This window comes from Chelonoidis abingdonii, chromosome 23 (genome assembly GCF_003597395.2).
Source record: "Chelonoidis abingdonii isolate Lonesome George chromosome 23, CheloAbing_2.0, whole genome shotgun sequence".
NCBI lineage: Eukaryota > Metazoa > Chordata > Testudines > Testudinidae > Chelonoidis > Chelonoidis abingdonii.
In genome coordinates, this window is record NC_133791.1 from 7,853,015 (window position 1) to 7,874,330 (window position 21,316).

Consider the following 21,316-nt stretch of genomic DNA (forward strand, 5'->3'; position numbering starts at 1 on the left):
CCGGGGATCAGACTGAACCTAACTCAATGAATTTTATTTGCAAGTCAGGTTTCTTTTCAAAACTCTTTGGCCAGCCCTATAGGACATTCCCCATTCATGTCTCTTCCTCTCTCTGCAGCTGGTGAAGCTATGCAGTGGGATGATTGAGGCTGGGAAAGCCTACATCACCACCAACAAGCACTTCGTCAGTGGGATCCGAGACCTGTCGCAGCAATGCAAGAAGGATGAAATGATTTCGGTGAGTTGCCATGAGGGGAGGGGGAGCGAACATCAGAAGGGTTAAACGTTCCCACAGGAGACTGGGGCGTTATATCTGGGAGGAGGACTGCTGGGGATTTGCTCTAAACCAAGCAAATAAAAATGTTTCCCAGGAGTAGGCAGACGCCCGTGATGCTAGGCATGTGCTTTGCAATATGCAATGTTGCATTGGGTTTCTACATGGTGCTTCTTTTGACTTTCTATCAGAGGTCCTTTATGCTAGTATCTTTTACTCATGCACCTCTACCCCGTTATAATGCCACCCGATATAACACGAATTCGGATATAACGTAGTAAAGGAGCGCTCCGGGGGGCGGGGCTGAGCGCTCCGGTGGATCAAGCAAGTTCGATATAACACGGTTTCACCTGTAACACGGTAAGATTTTTTGGCTCCCGAGGACAGCGTTATATCGAGGTAGAGGTGTATATGTACATCTCTATAGAGAGGCAAGTGAGGGGACCATGAATCAGGACTTTGGGTTCCCTGCCCAGTTTTGCCACTGCCTCAGCAGACAAGAAAGACACATGGTCTCTGCGTGACTCAGTTTACCCTCCTGTGACGTGGGTTCAGTTTACCTGTCTCACTAAAGGAAGGGTGGAGAGCAGATGGTTGTGAGGCATAATGTCTGCAAAGCACACTGAGATCTTGGCAGCCACGTGCTGCTATTATCAGCTGTGGCAGGGAGAGTCAGTGATATCCAGTGAACTCCATCAAAGGCAAGGAAATCATGCCAACTGTCATTCCAGCTGGGGTCAGAATTTTAACAGGAATCTCCCAGGGATCCCTGAGAATCTGTCCAGCTCATCAGTGAATTTCTACATGAAAGCTGTGCTATAGATATGCAGAATATTGATCCTTTTGGGTGAAATTTGTCCCCATAGAGAGGACCAGCCCAAGGCCTATTCATCACTGAAGTCTCACTTAGAGGCAGATTTCACCTCGGTGTCTGAAAGAATCCCCAGACAACGCAATGTTGAAAAGGTTGAAGAATAGGATCCTTGTTTGCAAGAGGCACTATGGTTTTAAGAAGCCAGAATGCAAACAGGATCCTTGGAATCTAGGTCAGTGAGCATGGGTTATTTGGGAAAAGTGGATAATCATCGTGCAAGAGAAACAGCCTGGCAGTGCTGGTTTCAGTACTGAAGCGGAAAGGACGGGCAGCCTCTGGCTTCAGTGCCAGCCACTTATTTCAATGTACAGTTGCCAACGACAAAGTGAGCTCCTCAGTGGTTTAAAGAGTGTCCTTCCTCTGCCTGCCAGTGCCGGAGGAAGGGCAGCTGCCCCCATTCACTGCCTGTCCTCTTCTCCTTTCACAGGAGTGCCTCGACAAATTTGGAGACAGCCTACAGGAAATGATTAACTATCACATGGTAAGGTGCCACGGCGGCCAGCCCTTAATAGTCTCGCCTCCCTCTCTAGATGCTCCTTAGTGACCTGTTGGTTTTGGATCAGGCAGCAGTCATGTGGCACTGGCCAAAGGCTGGGTCTATGAAGGAATCCTCTTAAGAATCCTTTCCCTGAACACTCAGCAGCAATTACCAAAGTGAAGGGGTGTGGGATTGGGGGGATGTTGTACAAGGTTCTTCTCTCTTTAATGAGTCAAGTTCTGCCTCAGTTGCTCTGGTGCAACGTCTAGTAGTTGCGAACTTTGTGCAGTGATCAGTGGGGTTGCATGGGTGCATTAATCAATGGGTTTGTACTGGTCTGCATGGTTGCATCGCATCAGTTTGCACGTGTGCATTGATCAGAGAGGTTGCACCAGGTTACACACATCCATTGGTCTGTGGTAGTGCACTGGATGCATGGTCAGTGCAGTCGCATGAGTGCATAGATCCATAGTGGTGCAGTGGATATATTGATCCATAGGGTGCATGAGTGGCATTGGTTAATGGGGCTGCATGAGTGTAGCTGAAGGTGGGATTTGCCCCGCTGTCTTTAGCCAAACATACAGGACACTGGATGGGAATGTGGGGTAATGCTGTGCCCAGCGAGGTGAAGATGAGACTTTCAGCACCCTTATGTGTACCACATGTGCAGGGTTGCTATCCCCACTCTCTTCTGTTGGAAGGGTAAGGCCCCAAAGGAGGATGCACTCTCTGAAGAAGATGCTGTGTGTTGCTCATCCCAGGCACCAAAGGAATCTTCTCTGCATCTAAAAGTTAGGCAGAGAGAGATACACAATCAAAGGACAGTTCAAGGCAGCTGCAACCTTCTGGTGTCTGGGCCAATTGGAAAGAAAGCCATAGACTTTGCAGTCAGCCACAGGTTGGGGAAGGGAGAGGAGAGGACAGGGCATCTCTCATCTTTACTTATACTGTGGACTCATGGCAGCCAAAGTGTCAAGAACGTGCAACCAGTGTCAGAGGGAGAGGAGTTAGAATGCTCATCCCCCAAATGGAAAAAGCAAACCCACACTGTGGATGATTCATTCTTCTCTGGTGATTATGGTGGGAGCTGTATGTGAGGCCAGGGCAGGACTAGATGGGGTCCTGATGAACTCCAATAATCAGCATGTTCCCCGTGAATGCCTCACTTGCAAAGCCTGCATGCATTCCAGACTGGGAGGCAGAGGGAGGTCAGGGTCCTCTTGGAAGCCCCTCAGCATTGATCTCTGCCCTGCCAGTAAGAGCGGCTTGCAGGTCACCTTGCTGCTCCTGCTTTGGAGTTTTGCATTGGCTTGATACGTCCATGTGAAGCCAGAACCCAAAGCAATATTCCAGGGGGCATGAGCCGCAGGTGGATTGGAACCAAAGGACCCGTTGGAGTGAGCAATCCGCTGTGAACACTGTCTGCTGGGTTGTGTGCAGCGTCGGGATTAAGGACAAACTGAAGTATATTAATGCCACAATAAGATTAAAGGAAGAAAGTGGCCAGATAAAGGCTGATTCTGGACTTCAGTGCGTCTTGAAACCAGAGCACCTGGGGTGGGAGAACCTGTCCTCTGAACACAATATTTATGAGCCTTGCCCAGGAGAAAGGTGGTTCTCACTCTGTGACCCTGGACCAGCCGTACAGTATGTGACTCAGTAGGAGACGAGGACGCTTCAGGGTGTCGGCGCTGGAGTGACCCAGTTTTATCCCCCAGTGTCCCTGTCATTGTGCATGAGGGATGACATGTGCTTTTGGGACACAAGCTGACTGTATGCGATTGGAGGCAAAGCCGCAATGAGTCCATTTCATTATCTGGGAAGCAGGTAGGGACACTGTGTTTCCTAATGGGAAATGACACAAGGGAAGAGCTAAAAATACACCCAGGCTTTCTGGGTGAGTTACTATCTGAGGGCAAGGTCGACCAGTGATATAGAAACCCAACAGCAGGAGGACTGTACCAAACCTGAGTGTGTGTCAAAGGGTGTGTGTGTGAGAGAGGTAGGGATGTAAGCCCAGTCTACACTAGGAGTGCATTGCTGGTATAGCTAGACCAGTACACTGTACCGGCAAAGCGCTCCTAGCACAGACAAAGCTATACCTGCAAAGCTTTTGCTGGTACAGTTCAATCAATCCCCACCCCTGTGTGAAAGAAGCAATTCTGGTAAAAGCAAAGCGTTGCTGGTAGAACTGTGTCCACGCTAGGGGCTTCTGGTGGTACAGCTCTGTTAGTTGGGAAACACAGCTCTTCACGGCCCTGATCCATGTAGATATGCCTGCAAAACTCTGACGCGCAGACCAGGGCAGAGAGATATACGGGGTGAGGGAGAGAAAGAATGAAGGCATGAGAAGAGAAGACAGAGCCCTATATTCTGGTTGAAGGCCCACAGGAGAACCCCCAGCATTGGTTCTGTCTGCCAGAGGTTGCAACATGCTGTTAATGTTTAACGACATGCAGTTTGCTGAACTAGAAGTCCCGAATGTGCCAATTAAACCACCCTTGCTACCGTGGAGGATGTGGCGAGAGAGGGGAAGTCCAGAGCTGGCTTCAAGTGCAGTATTTATCCCAGCAGACTGACGAAATGGGCTAAGCTCCTATTTGGTAAGCATGGGCTGGGCCTTGGGTCTCTCACTCTCCTTTTGCCCCTCACATCAACCCTTGGGCCTAGTTTTTCCCTCGGGTCCCCACTGATTTCACTGAGTGTTACCCCCCCCCCCACACTGATGGTAGAATCCTTGTGGTGGGGGGTCCCTGGAGCCCCAACCTGAGCAAAAGCAACAGCAGCAAGAAGTGATGGCCGGGATTCTCCAACAGTGCTGGTGAGGTCCTGGCTTTCCAACATGAGGCACAGCCAAGAGGCTGATTCTCCTACACTTCTGTGGTGCTCCCCTCTGAAAATTCAGGCCTCTTGAAGGTGTCCCAGGTTGGGCAACCAAAGGCTGAGGCCTCGGTCTAGGCTATGATTTAGACTTGAGCCAGGGCGAGTGGAGGGTCAATAAGCCCAGTCACTTTCTTGCCTTTAGCAGTAGATTAGCTATTTTGGCAACACTGTGAAGCCGGAATTTACTCACTCACGTTACAGCTAATGGTGGCCCCAAAGCACAAGAGAAGAGCAGAATTCCCTTCTTCCCCGATGCCACATGTAATTCCCATGAACTTATTTCAGGACAATGACGTCAGGGAGCCTGAAGGCTCTGATTCAGTTGTTACTCAAGGAGAGCTCTCCTTAGATGGGGCACTTTATTCACGGGTAGGTGAGACTTCAGGGCTTTATTAGAACTGCAGTTTAACTCTGGGAGCCATGTTGGTCAACCTCATCCACATGGATGAGGGCAGGGTTGGAGTGCAGGGATGGGAGAGGCATGGGGTGACTATCCAAAAAGAAAACTACATCAAGCAGGCCACTCAGTATGAAAATTACCAAACTCGATTTGCAGCTTTCATTTGTCCCTTGGGGGTTAGGCTGGGCTCTTTTCAGGCTGTGTCTGGGCATTTTCAGAGACTATTCCCCCTCTAAAGTCCTTCTGGTGATGGGGGCACTTGGTCTCTGAGTGTTTCAAAAGAGTCTGCAGCGATCTGGTTTGTTTATGAATGTGGAGTATGGCTAGACCCTGGCTGATGACTTATCTCCAGCCCCTCTCTGCTGTAATGGGCTCATACCTGGCCTGGTGGATCCTTGTGGCCAGCAGAGCTTTGCAAGCTGTCTTCCACCCAGTGGCTGTGTTGCAAGAGTCAGCAAACTGGGACACAGCAGCCCTCCTCCTGGTTGCCGCCCTGTCCTGTGGCAAACTCTTCCTTTTAAATTTACTTCTCCCAAGCAGACTGGGTTCTGCAGCTGTACTTATTTAGTACCAGCTGAGCCCAGAAAAGCTTGCTAGCCTTTTCCTGGGTGGGATGGGGGTATGTCCCATCACACCCTATCTTTTCCAAAATTCACTCTTCTGAGAACACCAATAAGCAGTGACAACGTTCCCAGACCCAAAACCATAGTGGTGCTGCCAATGGTATAATCCCTCTTCCCCTCATCCCGTTCCGTCCTGTCCTGTTGGGGGAGTTCCCCACTGTTCACAAGTACCCTATTTTAAAGAGATGGCATCTCATTTTTTGCTAGCTGCATGCCCAAAACAAGACAAATGCTGGAAGACTCACTCCTGAGTGTTTTTGGGTGCAATCGCTCATCCCCAGGAAATGTCTTTGGAGTGACTGTAACATCCTTGAGCCAGCTATGATGCCTGTGCCATTAGCCAAGTTATTTTTAGTGGTTCTTCTGCTGTCTCCTCTCTTGTGTGTGTATGTGTGAACATCTTGGCTCATCCAGGCACAAAGATGTCAGCTACAAAGCAGTGACCAGTGCTTAGTCCAGGCATGTGTCCAGTACAGTATGTACAACTGGAACAAATTAGAAAGAGGGAAGAATGCCCTAAAATTCAGTTGGAGGAAATTAAAGTCACTTGTTCTTTAACTTTGTTGCTGGAGCATTGGCCTGGGAAATATCCCTGCTTCTAGTCCTGCTTGGACCATTCCCTGCAAAATCCATATATGACATGCATTGTTGAATGGAGAAAACTAATATGCTAAAGCAACCCCAACTTTTACACGAGACACAGGCAGGAAAAGAGAATAGTTTATTTGAAGCAAAATCCACTGCAAAGAAAGGATGATCTTGTGGTCAATGCAGTAAGCAAGGACTTGGCAGCCCTGGTAGTACCCCCATCCACGACCACCTTCCTTTTGGATTTTAAGCAGGTCACCTAATCTTTTTGTGCCTCAGTTTCCATATCCATAAAATGGGATTAATAATACTTTCCTACCTCAGAGTGAGTGTTGTGCAGATAATTACATTAGTGACTGTAAGGAACTCAGATAAAGGCCACAGCAACATTTTAATTAGGTACCTTTTGCCCTAGTAAGGGTGAAAGGTGGAGAAGGGGGGAAGTAGAGGGGTGAGGGCAAGGACAATAGGTTTAGGAGCTAAAAATCAGTTATGTCAGTGCACGCATGCTAACTTCAGTGGGATTGCACTAGTGCATTTGAAAACAGAAATGCCCCCCTGGGCTACTAGTGGAAATTCAAAAGAGACAGTGTGAGAAAACAAGATTGTTCCATGGAAAAATCCCACTCTGGAGCAATTCCAAATACTCTACCACAGTCAACAGACTGCTTAGCAGAGCACTAGAAAATACAGTGCAGAGAGCAATCTTGTATTGGCTAAAGGAGCTCGTTAGATGGGACATGACATGCTCAGGGTGGAACAGATCCCCGTGGTAGGGGTCGGGAAGGAATTTTCTCCCAGGTCAGATTGGAGGTCACTTGCCAGGATCCAGGGCTGCTGAAAGGATTCAGGGGGGCCTGGGGCAAAGTGGGGGAGCTGCAGTGCTTGTATTCACCCAGCAGCAATCCGGGTCTTTGGCAGCATTTCAGCGGCGGGGGGCCCTTCGATCACGCTGCGTCTTCAGCAGCCGCTGAAATGTCGCCAAAGAACCGGCGCAACTGAAGGGCCCCCCACTGCTGAAATGCCGCCGAAGACCCGGACCGCCTCTGGGCCAGGGCTCGTGGGGGCCCTGTGGGGCCCAGGGCAAATTGCCCCACTTGCTTCCCCCCCCCCCCCCGGGCAGCCCCGCCAGGATCTTCTGGGTTTATCTCACTCACTCATTTCCTTGCCATTGCATGGAGCCTCAGGCACTGATGCACCTGTTCTATGACAATGACACGTAATAGTTTTGTCTCCGAAGGGCTGTACTGCTTTGGTCTGATTGTGGTTGTTAGCTGTGGCATGCAGGTGCTGGGTGTTGGTAGTGGTTTCCATTTCTAATTTTTTGCGAGTCTGTGATTTGATTTGCAAGTGGAGGCAGCAAGAGGCAAATGCTATTGTGCATTTGCTCTGCTTGAGTCCAAATCTGCTTCTGCAGCGAGTATGTTGTGATCAGTAATGCTGTGCAGTCTGGTGGGTCCCGCACACTGGCGGTCGGATGCCCTGACAACATAGCATGGCTCCTGGGTGTGGTTAGTTTATTGAAATATATATTTTTATACCATGAAAGAAAAGAAGGAGAGACAAGGAGACATTGTGATGATGATGATGATGAAGCAGAAGGTCAAAGTCCAAGATACCTTGAACTTCTCACTCTTCAGTGGGGCTTGTTTGTTTTGGTTAATGTTATGGGGAACAGTGGTTACTCTTGGAAGCCCAGGGGAAGTGTTTCTGTCACATGCCAGTTATATGGCAGGGAGACTAATTTCACCGACTGCTCTGGAAAAAATAGTCCCCTCGAATCTTAAACAATAGGCTTTCCAGGACATTCCTGTTAGTAGTGTACACTTAAAGGCTTGAAACACGGAGCTGGATTGCATTGTAGACCATACCACCGATCCCACCAGTATGGCAATGCTGACCTCTTAAGGCAGTTGGCATTGGTATTGTCAATGTGACCTGGAAGCCTGGAATTAGGCCAGGCTTCCCATTGTACATGGCCTGTGGGGAGCTGTCTGAGCACTGATCTCCTTCTTCACTGTGCCTCCCCTCTGCAAACACACTCCAGAAACAACCCAGGCACGGTCCATGGCTCTCTCTGACAGGGCTAATCCATTCGGAGTGGAGTAGCACTAATCCCGAGCCAGTTAGAGTTGTTGTGCTGGTCCATTGTTGCCTCTGCCATCTTTTGCAAAGGTCGAGTGTGTTCTCACTAAGAGTCTGTGAAGCCATCACAGGATAAGCTAGCCCCTAAATACAGATCCAGGGTCCCACGCGGGTTTATGCAACCCAGGCTGCCCACTGTTTTGTTCACTGCTATTGTTACTGCAGCTAGCTAGGTCAAAGCCAGCTTGGGTACGTCTGCACGTGTTGCAGTCACACCTCTGATTGCCATGTACACCGGTCCTCAACGTCATGCTGGGGGCCTTTGGGTGGAGTTTTTCTGGACCAGCTCTCAACTAGTCTCTCCTGCTCCAGTGCCTGAACCTGGCTTGTGCAACTGAATTAAGCTTCAGAACAGAGAAACTGAAAAAATATTTTTGGAGTAATGATATGGAGGGGGAACTGAGAAAAACCAACCCCATCAAACATGTCTTTATTATTACTCATAATAGGGAGTAAGAATATCATGGATCCTTCTCTATTTGTCCCACCAGTGCTGCTCCATGAACTGCCCAGGAGGGGGTGCTGGATCAGTGCCTCTTACATTACAGTGGTTCTCAAACTTTTGTACTGGTGACCCCTTTCACACAGCAGGTCTCTGAGTGCAACCCTCCTTATAAATTAAAACCACATTTTGATATATTTAAACATCATTATAAATGCTGGAGGCAAAGCGGGGTTTGGAGTGGTGGCTGGCAGCTCGTGACACCCCATGTAATAACCTTGTGACCCCACCAGTTTGAGAACCCCTGCATTACAACCTCTTCCTTCATCCCAAATGCGTCTCAGCTTAGTCTGCTCGCTGAGCCAAGGTACCAAGTATCAGAGGGTTAGCCATGTTAGGCTATATCCACAAAAACAACGAAGAGTCCATGCATCTGAAGAAGTGGGGTTTTTACCCACGAAAGCTTATGCCCAAATAAATCTGTTAGTCTTTAAGGTGCCACCGGACTCCTTGTTGTTTTTGAGTCAAGGTAATTGATCAGTGGCTGCTTTCACTAAAGCTGAGGCACTGAGCACCCCTTCTTTTCTCTGTTGCCAGCACCTGCCCTAAAATACACACAAGCTTAGAACCATTAACAATCTGCTGGGCCCTTAAATATGAGAAAACAACTTTTTCCTCTTTTTATAGAATCTGGTTAATGTAATTAAATCTGAGAGTAACAAGATCTGCCCATAGCTAATGGCGAGAAAGGCCTTTGCCAGTCCTGGATCAATAGTTCTCAGCTTGATGGACAGCTGGACTGAGAGTAATGAGGCAATACGATGGCGTGTGGAATGATGGCAGTGCAGTAGCTCACGTATGTTTCCTGTGGCTATTAAACCACACTCTTGAACAGGAGACTGGTCCCCAGCAGCTGCTGATTGGGAATCCCAGCTCCCTGCACGGCTGCTAAGGGCCATTGCTTTGCCCAGTGGAGTCACTTGTCTAATCAGAATACAGAGCTACTGCAGAAGTAGCGTAATCCTCCCCATAGACGTCTAGAGCAGAGGCTGTCCTTTATGGGAACCCCTTAATGCAGACTGGCTGCCCAGAGTAAAGTGTGTTCGACACGCTGAGAGCTCAAAGCTGTCAGCATCCCACTTTAACTAGGTAGGGAAAAGGAGAGTGTGATGGGACCCCCCCTCCAATGCCTCTGGTGGAAAGACTAAGGAGCATTCCCACACTCAGGCATCTGTAGCTTAAAGTGACTATTCCCTAACCCTAGCTATGTCTCTCATGTGGTCTCTGGTGAAATTTTGTTCAGGCTTGAAGCTACAGGTCAGTCTTGCTAGCAACCAGTTTCAGCCTGTCCCTGGGGTAGATACTTACTGCAAGATTTGTTGGGCACGCAAAGGGTAACAGAGACACGACTTAGCAATATGTAGCTATCCATCCACACAGGGAATTTCCAGCCAGGACTCAAAGCCCAAGAGCAAAACTCGTGTCATTTGGACCCCTCAGAGGAAATAAATGGCAGAGAGACACAGGGCAAAAAACCCATGAAAGGGGCGTTTCTGGTGACATTATAATCCACAAGAGCAGGCTGAGTCATAGAACCAGCCAGGGGAATTTCTGTCCATTGCAATAGTGTTTTAAAGCATTTTATGTTTATATTCCGCTCACCAACAGTACTGGCATCAAGGGGGTGCCACAGTAGGGCTGACTGAGCTGAATGTGGTCTGTTGAGCTCCAAAAATCCTTCTGTTATACATATGAAATAATAAATAATCCATCTCTCTCTCTCAATCTGATTTATCTGTGTATCAGAACTGGTAAAAAACAGGATGTATGTTTCAAGGATTTTTTTATGGAAAGTTCATCCTGGTTTTTTTGGTTTTTTTTTTTGAGAAATTTCATTGACAAAATCAAAATGCAGAAAATTTCCAATGAGGTTTATTTCCCCTCCCCCCGTTTTCTGTCTTTGTATCCATCCATCTCCATGTCTCTCTATGTACCCATCTATCCGTCCCCTGAATGTTCCCCTCTAGCTACCTCGTCTATCAGGAATCACTGAGATAAGAAGGAAAAAGCATGCAAGTGAAAATGCAGGGGCAATAAAATTATTCAGGTGGAGCCCATAAAGCCCATGTATGGCCCTTTGGCAGCACCAGGCTGTTTTCAGAATTCAAAGTTGTGACATTATAGTTGCTCTCCAGCACAGTTCCAACCAGCCCAGTCAGTTCTACTCTGTGCCTCATCTCCATCTGGCCTTAAACCACACGGTCCATTCCTAGCTGCTGTGGCTACGTCACAGTATCTAGCAGCAGCAGCCTGCAGAGGAGATGTAGCTTCACTGAATGGGCTGAGAAGCATTTCCTGCTGTCAAGGAAAAAGCCACCCAAGTGAGAGGAGTCAGTGAGGCAGTTGCCAGATGTCTTGGGGCTGATTGTGTTGTGTTTTAGGCGAAGAGAGAGAAATATCTAAAGGATGGAAAAGGAGAATTTCTCCAAGCTGCTTGCTCCCCACAGAGCTGGTGGGGCTCTGAGTAGTTTCCTACAGCACATGGTGATGTGCCAGATGCATCAGGCTGCTCTAGTGGGAAGCATTTAAATGGGTGCAGAATTGTCAGCTGACAACGTGAGTCCAGTAGGATTAGTGTCACCGTATTGTGACATTGGTGTCATCATGTCACCTTGCAATGACATTTTACCAGCCTCCCCTCCCCCAAATACTTTGGGATAATTTAATGTCCTGTGGGCTATGATACAGCACCACCAAAATCGGGACCTAGATCTACCAGCTAGAGCAAATGCTCAGAACCCAGGGAAATTCCAGGTTCTCATTAGTATAGTGAACCACCAAAAGTTTGACGGCTGGGTTCAGAGAAATCCCCAAAGAACTGGGTTTTTCTGTGAATTACTTGAATCACTTGGAGCTGAGAACAAGTTTCCTGGTCATGTTTGGGTACTTCCTACTTCTGGGTGAATAACCTGAGAGGCTTTTACAGTATTACAGGAACTTCTCTTTCTAATGCCATCTGGAAGCCAGAAATGTAGAAGCAGCGGTAATAATATGTGAGGGGCGGGAGCATCTGATCTGGACTTTTTCAAGTTTTAGGTGCCCTTCATGTTTTAGCTGTATGATCTGCTTGGTTCTTCTTTCAGCCAAATGCTCCGTGTAATCCCTGCTAACTCACTGGCCTGGAATAAGTCTCTTCCCCTCCTTGTGACTCAGTTAACACAGCTTGAATGAGAAGGACCTTGCTGAAAAGCAGCTGTAGAGAGTTTCCCATTGTGATGGGGCGTACCACCAGTCACTCACTGTAGATGAAGCAGCTCACTAGGTGGCTTGCTCGACCTCTTATTTCCCCTTCAGGAACAGCTACTGGGCCTCAGCCTGAGCCTGCTGTTGTTGTGTAAGATGTCTTAACAAATATTCCCTTCACCTCTTTGCTAGGAAGACAGGCTCGGTCACCCCACTTCTCCCACCACGGGTTGTAGCATGCACTCACTACTAGCGTGCCTCCGTCTCTCAGGACATGGCACTGCTGGGGTTCTTCTCTAGTGTCCCCTTGTGTCCTGATTCAGCAATGGTCTCCCCTTCCATGGGCTAGCCTTCCGACTAGGTAGGTCTCAGTCTGGTCCCCTTTCGGGGTTAACAGAACACAAATTAAATTTGAACTCAGAATACTCCATGATATAAACATTGCCCTTCACAGAGATCCAAGGCTGGTGTTGTCAAGGGTAGGCCCCTGACTGGGCCACATTACTTGGGTTAAGGCAGACAGAGCCCTGTTCTGGCTTCTGCCACAACTGGGCCCTACTGAAAACAGCCAGCCCTTTTTATCTGGCCTGCTGGGCTCTCGTTGGCCTCTGCCTGCTCCAGGCCCTTCTAGGTGCCAGAAGACCAACTCTTGCTGGTTCTGCCTGCAGCTGATCATGGGAGGTCTCTCTCTAGGCAACCTCTGGATGTCTGAACTCGCTGCTCTTCCTATCTAACTTCTTAGGGCGAGCTGTGCCAAGGTGGTGGGGCCTCTGATAGCGGGCAGTGAATGCTTGGTACATCCTGTCACACCTACGAACAATATTCTTTAAACACCAGGCTGGAATCACTGTAGCCTAGAGACTCCATCTGGGTCAGATGAGAGACTCCTCCTGTCAGCTGGCTTGTTAGGTTCTGTTGCCAGAAACTTGAATAGCCAGGAAGTAAACTGCAGGAAGAGTAAGACACCAGGGAAAAATGCCCCATATGTTGTAATTGTCTAACCTTGTTGCTTTGTTGGAACAGCCTCAGTAGTATTTGCATGTTCTGTCCATGGCCCCGGCGGCCACACCCTTGCTCAGCGTGGAGAGATCAGATACCACTAAGCCAGCAGTCGCGTAGTGCATGTGAGCAGGGATGACGTTTGGATGCCAGGAACAACCTCTGCTGAGCTAAGTACAGTCCTGGCTCTGGCCTGTGGAATAATTAGTAAGCCATTTTTTTGGGAAATGTGGCAGTTACCTTGGCAGAGTCGCATGGATTAATCTCCAGGTTAGTAGGGCATCTATTCCAATTCTCACTGAAGTCGGTGGGAATCTTTCTATTGACCCCACTGGCAGCTGGCTGAGACTCAGGAAGTGCTGCACTGCAGGAGGTGCCGTCTTTTAGATAGAACATAAAACTAAACTTCGGATCGCTTTTAGATGCTAAAGATCACAGGACACTTTGAGCAGGGATGGTCAACCCAATGCACTGCTCAAATTCCTACTCAGATATTCCATTGTGCCTCCCTAAATACCCCAGTCTCTTCTATTTAGATGCATTACTTTTCAGTTCCTGTCATGTAGTTAGTGCAGCATTACTATGTGCTCTTAAACAGCTATAATGTTCCACCCCAGAAGTGACTGCATTTTAGAGATGAGCAGAGTGATTCTTTTGAGTGATTGGCAGACACTTACTTCTGCTTGACTTCTGCTTTGCCTAAAAATCAGTGTTAGTTTCCCTTTCTCAATACAGAACAGTCCTTCCAGCTAGTGTACTGGCGGGGCAATACTTAGCAACAGGGATCCTTTCCATGGAGGCCTGTAACTATGCATTCTGTATTTGTGTCATAAATAGATAGGTAAGGTAAGGGTTAAGTTTCTTTTACCTGAAAAGGGTAACCGAACACCTGACCAGAGGACCAATCAGAGAACTGGATTGTTTAAAGTCAGGGGCGGGAATTTGTATACCCGGTGTCTTTGTTGTTTTCTTAGCTATGAGGAAACAAGTCTTCTTCTAATTCTCTCCTAATACTTCTTCTAAACATCTGTAAGTACCCAGGAACCGCAAAGTAATTCAGCTATGATGGTCTTTGGGGTGTATTTACCTGTATGTTAATTTGTTGTGCTGGTTTAATTGGGCTATCTTTTAAATCAGACTGTTTCTTTATATTTTCTTATAAGCAAGAGCCTGTATTAAGTTTCTTAATGCAAGATGATTGTTTTATATTTTCTTTCTTTTTTTCTATAAAGTTTTCTTGTTAAACCTTGTGAAAGTTCTTTTCCTAGGGAGGCAAAGGGAAAAGCCAGGCTGTGAGCTATTTTCCTATTTGGGTCCAGGGAAAGAGCAGACTACGGGGAAAGAGACGAAGAATTCTCTCTGTTCTCTGGTGGTTACAGTTTTTCCCTCGTTCCTGGAGCAAGGGGGGTGGCAGAGCCCAGCTGTGGGTATTTTGCATCTCCATTGTCCTGAGGGAAGCAGAAAAGCTGGTTTCTTGGGTCACACAGGTTAGCCGCGAGGCAAGCCTGATAAGGAGGGGGAAGGGGTTATTTTCCCTGCTTTTAGCATCCAAGGGATTGGGAATCTGGGTGTCCCACCAAGGGAGGGTTGGGGACACCAGAGGGAGGAAAGGGGGGATCAGGCCCCATAGATTAATTCCTGATCTGGTGGCAGCGAGAATATCCAAGCTGGTAGTGAGCTTGGGGGAGTTTCAGGTAAGCCCCCAAACTTTGGACGCAAAAGTCCAGGTTTGGGACAGGACCAGACTGGTGGACACTAAAGTCCAGGTCTGGGACTGGACGGCTAGATTACCACATGGTGGCAGCGAGAATATCCGAGCTGGTAGTGAGCTTGGGGGAGTTTCAGGTAAGCCCCCAGACTTTTGGACGCAAAAGTCCAGGTTTGGGACAGGACCAGGCTGTAGACGCTAAAGTTCAGGTCTGGGACTGGGAGGCTAGATTACCACAATTTGCTGATCCATTCTTGCTGCTTCCAGGGTGAAATTCTGGTTGACCTGAAGTCAGTGACAAAATTGCCATTGACGCCAATGCAGGATTTCACCCCAGGTTCATGGGGCTTGTTTGTTTCAATACAATTTGCATTTATGTAGCATACAAAGAACAGTGCCTATGTTAGTCCATTTTGTGATATTTAGGATCTACCCCCGAAGGGTAAGAAACATATTTGCTCCCCTTCCCCTTCTCTTGCTGACGCTCATCATGCAGCACTAGAGCTTGTGAAATCCCAGTGGCTAGGAGAAAGGGTGGATAACACAGAATCTGGAAAATCTTAGCCCAAATTATGTGGTCCGAGCATGCCGGGGGCAGCCAGAATGAGGCAGGGAACAATTCCATATTTAAAAAAATCAAGCTCATAAAATCCCTTTTGATTTAATCTGCTTATTTGATTTTGAAAATTAAATGGAGGAGCCATTTAGAAAGCTTCTGGCAGATGGTCTTAGCTGGCAACATCAATAAAAGAGCAATATGAGAAGAGCTGGTGTCAAAGCAGGCATCTCGTTGCTCAGCTGAGATTTGGCAGGCTTGAAATGTTCATCTATCATCAGGTGTCCCACAGAGAGGGTTGAAAGTAGCACTGTCTCCGTACAGTCCTTCTACCTGCTCACTGCCTCTTACAGAGGAGACATGAACCAATCCTCCTCACTACACGTGCTCATGTAAGCTCCCAAGCAGTACTGGTGGAGATGCTCATCCCAGGGCCATGGCGTGAATTCCAACTTGGGATTTGGGAGGAGGTGAGTGCAGTAACTTCTCGTCATCAGAAGTCAGGGTGCAAACCCCTGTCTTGATTAGAAAAGGGTTTAGTGGTCATTCCGCATCACAAATTCATGGAGAATAGGTCCATCAATGGCTGTTAGCCCGGATGGGCAGGGATGGTGTCCCTAGACTCTGTTTGCCAGAAACTGGGAATGAGCAACAGGGGATGGATCACTTGTGATGATCAGCTGTTCTGTTCACTCCCTCTGGGGCCCCTGCCACTGGCCACTGTTGGAAGACAAGATACTGAGCTAGATGTACCTTTGGTCTGACCCATTTGGGCCATTCTTATATAAACCCACCGAAACAACTGGCAGTCTCTGCTTAGGCCAGGAATATCAGGCATGGCTGCCGGTCAGGAGTGAGGGGCATTGGCAGGGCTGTGCGGGGCTCAAGACTGGAATAGTGGGCAGGAGGGAGCAGGCTGCAGGTCAAAAGTGAAGGTCTGAGCAGAGGTGCGTGTGGGGTGTTTGTAGGGTGCCCATGGCATTATTCCAGCCTGCCTTTATTTCCGCTTAAGCCTACGCATGAAAAGTGTTAATCTTGGATTAAATTATAGATAAGAAAAAGAAAAGACCCCCACTCTCCTCACCACATACACTTGGGCTGTTGTCTTGGGTGATCACTGTATGAAGAGAGAGAAATATCTAAAGGATGGAAAAGGAGAATTCTTCCAAGCTGCTTGCTTCCCACAGAACTGATGGGGCTCTGAGTAGTTTCCTACAGCACATGGTGATGTGCCAGATGCATCAGGCTGCTCTAGTGGGAAACAAGAAATATCTGTTTTCCAGAATCCATCCCGAAGTGATGCCATGACAGCAGAGGGACATTTCTCTTCCCAGTGGCAGAGGCCATCTCCCTAACCAGGCCTCAGGGTGCACAGCAATCCCAGTCACCACCTAAATGCAGGGGCAGGACGCCCAAACCAAAACGGTGAGGACAGCCTTGGATCCCATTTTGTTGTCCTGAACGCTAAGGCCCGGTCTACACTTCAAAATTACTTTGGTATATGTCATTCTGGGGGGTGAACAGTCCACTCCACTGAGCGACGCAGTGATACTGGTCTAAGTGTCAGTGTAGGCAGCGCTGTGTCGTCAGGAGAGCGTTGGCCTCTCGCCAAAGTGGATGAGCTACGCAGATGAGAGAAGCTCTCTCCCGTTGGCTTAGAGTGTCTTCATTAAAACGCAACAGCAGCGCAGCTGTGCTGATGCAGAGCTTTTAAGTGTAGATTTGCCATGAGTAACCCTCATTAGACACACGCTTGCTTCTTTTAATGCACTGCCCGGGGGTTAGTCCTGTTCATCAGTCTGAGACGCTCCATCCCTCAGCCACCAAGTCTGACGCTATCCATTCAAATCTGCCCCATGCTGGAACTCAAGTTGCTTGTCCCCCCCAGACTGCCTGGGGCCAGCCGAATGAAGTGGCCTTTCCCTTCCCTTGACTCAAGCAAACATGTCCTCACAGTGGAAGCCAATAATGGAAACACTCCAGATGTGGGTTCAGGTGGAAACCAGATGGGTTTGTTGCTCTTTGCCTTCCTCTGGACAGCGTTACAAGCCTAGGGAGGCACGGTCAACATGTAAACATCACTCAGGGAGCAGCTTCTTGGAAAAAGTTGTAGGCCAGTGGCTTTTGGAGAGTGTTCCAAGAGGGCAGAGCGATGCCAAAAGCAGCAAATAATTTACACTGGTGAGCTGGGTGGTCTGGGTCCCCCTCCCCACCCCCACCCTCGTTTGCATCTGTTCATATTTAGAGGCCATTCTTGACCGTTTGTATTCAGCTAGACTCTGGCATTCCTCTCGCTTTGTCCTTGGCCGCAGTCATCTGCGTAACGAATGTATTTGAGGATCCAGCCAACGCTGCTGCTGAAATCTATCACCCATAATGTTTTAGGCCTTCCAGTAGCAGGCCACGCCGTAGTCAAGGGCACAATTCACTTCACTCCCAATGGGCGCCTGAGCTGCAGTGGAGATGCTCCACTGTGATCACTTCTACCTGTTGTCGGCAGCTTCCGGTAAAGTCCCACGGCACTGTCAAAAAGTGTAAGGGACGTCTCCCCCAGTGCCCTGGCCATCATTCTCTCTCTTAGTATTATAGGGAGGGAGGGAGAGAAATAGACAGATAGCTAGATGTTGGAAACTGCTGCTGTTGCTTCCACAGTCACTGCGCTGCATGAATCCAACCAAAAACTTCAGAGATACTGGTTTGTGAGTCTAATACTATGTAGTGTAATGAATTCAAATTCCATTTCAGTGGGCTGACATGGTAAAAACAATTCCCTTAAGCAAACCTATCAAAGCTGGTGCAGTGTTTTGTCTGTTTTTCACTGACAGTCTAAGGGAATTAGGAGCACAAATCCCACTTTAAAATGTCAATGAGCCGTATGTTCCTAAACCCATTAGGCCCCTTTTGAAAACCTCTCCCTTTATCTCTAACTGGCCCTTTGGAGAGGTTTTACAGGCCATTACTTGACTCAGTGTAGCCTTTGAGATAGGACACTGGGCTGGTACTCAAGACACCTGGGTTCAAATGCTGGCTTTGCTGCTGGGTGACCATGAGCAAGTCACATCATCTCTCTGTGCCTCCATTTCCCCATCTATAATATGGGGATAATGATACTGACCTCCGCTGCAAAGCACTTTCAGATCAAAAGCTGCTAAGAGCGAGGTATTATTGTCTTGTATATTATTATTTTCATGTAGGTAGCATCACTCATCTCAAACAGTTTGCAGAGAGCATCAGGGGATCTTTCAGGGTGACTCAGAGTGGATAGGTCCTGAGTTCTATCCATTTGCATAGGTATTTACCTTGGCACCTGTCATGTGCTTTCTGAAGGTCCCACTGTACTGAACTCAATTTATTTGCCTAAAAAGGATGGAAGTGTGCCCCCCACCACTGGCCAGGCTTTGAAGCGGCATTTCTGAAGGATGGAGGTGTATCAGAGCGGGTGATTAGATCCCTAAGGACCATGATCTCTTCCTCCAGCCAAGCTGCTACCTTCTGCAGTGCCATCTGTGTTGGGTGTGAATGTGGCTATGGGTGGCCTGAGTTAGGAGGACTGCTCCATTCTCTCAGAGCTGGGTCCCTGAATGCAGGGCCGGCGCTTCCATTTAGGCGACCTAGGCGGTCGCCTAGGGCACCAGGATTTGGGAGGGCCACCCTTGGCAGTAATTCGGCGGTAGGGGGACCTTCCGCGCTCTGGGTCGTTGTCGGCAATTCTGCGGCGGGTCCTTCACTCGCTCCGGGACCTGCCGCCGAAGTGCCCCGAAGCCCGGGAGCGCGGAAGGACCCCCCCGCCGCAGAATTGCCGCCAACGACCGGGAGCGCGAAAAGACCCCCGCATAGGGCGCCAAAAACCCTGGCGCTGCTCCTGCCTGAATGCGCAAGCCAGAGACCAGCCCGTCGCGTCTGCCCTACCAGTTCTGGTGATTTGTACAGCAAAGTGTGAAAGGCCATCTGGTAAGGAAAGGAGAAATGGCCGTTGCAGGGGTAGGATATGATGCTCCGGAGCATCATGCTAGAAACTCAGGTGGGCAGGGCAGCCGCAAGGGGCAGAAAACCAAACCAGACCAAGAAAAGGTGCTTTTACAAGTGGTGGGTGAAAAACATGATTAACCCGAGCCAGCTGCCTTGCCAGAGCCTTGTGGGAGCTTCACATAGGCAGTGGCTGAGAACATTCCTCTGAACTTACTCTTGGGGCTGCATCAGCCCCCAGTGCAAATGGGGTGGATCTTTTGGAAATCACTTACCCAGCCAAAGGAACGTATTTAAAATGCAGCCTCTGGTGACTGTATCCTCGGAAGGAAATAAGCATGAACGGCCTGTATGCTTCCAGGAACGGGGGATGAATCAGCAGCGGACAGCAGAAAGTAAAGACAGGACTGGAGGGTTCTCAGTCCATTTATGGTTAGTATGGCTGTAGCATCTTGGCTCTCCAGTCGTGGATCAGGCCCCTATTGTGCTAGGCGCTGCACAAAAACAGACTGGAAAGATAGCTCCCACCCCAAAGAATTGACAATCTAAGGATATCGCAAAAGGCAGCACATGGATACAGACAGAGGCTGCTCACGAGAAACAGAGACATCGACGTGCGCTGGGTCTGTTTACCAAGCTGGTTGGAGTTAGGGACCCTTGTCTCACTTCTCCTCAATGGCAGCTCTATGCAAGGTGTTTTACAGTTAGCTCTTAACAGGGTCCAGTGCATAGTCCTTGAGCAGGACGGCAGGATTCTTAAGGAAGGGATCCACATCATAGAGAAGGGCCATAGGTACCACGTCTGGAAAGGCTCAGACACAGGATCAGTGGGTTGATGGCAAATGACGCGGCACGAGTTTGGTGGGTCTCAGCCCAGTTCCCAAGGCACAGATGTCCCTGGTACAAAAACCACCTCCACAATTGGCAGAAAGTCCAAGGGCTGAATGGAACGTAGATACTGAATTCCCCCTTTGCCATAGAGTGGGTCTCTTTCCAGGTCAGGATCCAGGCCTCTGGGTGTGGGTGCAGACAGTAAGTGAAACAAGCTTTCCTCTGTGTGCAGATTCCCAGAGTGGGCATAGTTTGGAAGGGGGAGAGCCAGGGTCCCAGTAAGAACCAATGAACAATGTCATATCAAGGGATCATTTGCTGTTGGGTCCAACTCCACTCTGGAAGCCCTGCCTGTCTCCACATCTGCGGGGCCTCTGGGTGTCACCAGGGAGCCTCTGTCCATCTGGCCTCAATTAGTCAAAGTGCTGCATCATCAAAAGGCATGTCTGAAATGCAAAGGCTTATTCATCATCACAGAAGTGTTTCCCTGGGGCCTGGGGAGCAGACAGGCGGACCTCGCCCTGCTGGGACAGTATCACTTGAGAAAAGAGACCAGAACAAGGAGGGGAGATTTTGGATGCACAAGAGATATGATGGGTGTGTAGCAGCCGCTGGAAAAGTGGTTGGGAGCCTGGGACCAGTGTTGGGGAGTGAGATTTAAATGATTGATAGGAGCAAGTTCTTCCTTTCTCCTTCTATACTTGTGGCTATGCTGCTTCCAGGGGCTCTCTCCTGGCCAGCACAGTGGGCTTGTGTTTAAAGAAGAAGCGAGGAGTGACATGTGGCTTACCTCAGAGACCAGATTCCCTTTCTCATGGCTGAAATTGAAACCACTGGGTGCAGTTTGAGGAGACAGTGCTCCCTGCTGACACAGCAAGGAACTCGACAAATGGGAGAGGCGCGGTCGGAAATACAAGCTAGGGAGGGACATGCGGTTACAAGTGCATTCTCTCTGCAAATGCTGGGGAGCCAAGGGCGTTTGCATGTTAAGGCACACTCTCTTGGGAGCTTGTAGTGACCCTCTGCAGATCTTGGGAGCTACCATCCAGGAGCCTTTTATGCTGACAGCTGAATAGGTGGAAAAAACATATGACGTAAACCAGAATTGATTGGGGTAGCACCAAGTAATGGGCACTTTGCCAGTCCATGGGAATAATGCCCAATACCCCCTCTTCACACATACACACTTAGGATCCCTGGAATATGAATCAACTTTCTTCATCTAAAATCTATTTCCATGTTCAGCCCTGTTGTCTTCTCTGGTGAGGACCCATCTCACTACCCAGGCATGGCAGCACAGGGTCTG

At 48.8% G+C, this 21,316-nt stretch overlaps 1 protein-coding gene across 1 annotated transcript in view; it reads left to right on the forward strand.

Moving 5' to 3' along the window:
- The window catches only part of ACAP3 (ArfGAP with coiled-coil, ankyrin repeat and PH domains 3), a 167,773-nt gene that overhangs the window by 74,957 nt on the left and 71,500 nt on the right, over nucleotides 1-21,316 (forward strand). The window contains exons 3-4 of the mRNA XM_075060413.1: nucleotides 119-238; nucleotides 1,576-1,629. Of these exons, the coding sequence (XP_074916514.1) occupies nucleotides 119-238; nucleotides 1,576-1,629 (174 nt within the window). The remainder of the gene's footprint in view (nucleotides 1-118; nucleotides 239-1,575; nucleotides 1,630-21,316) is intronic.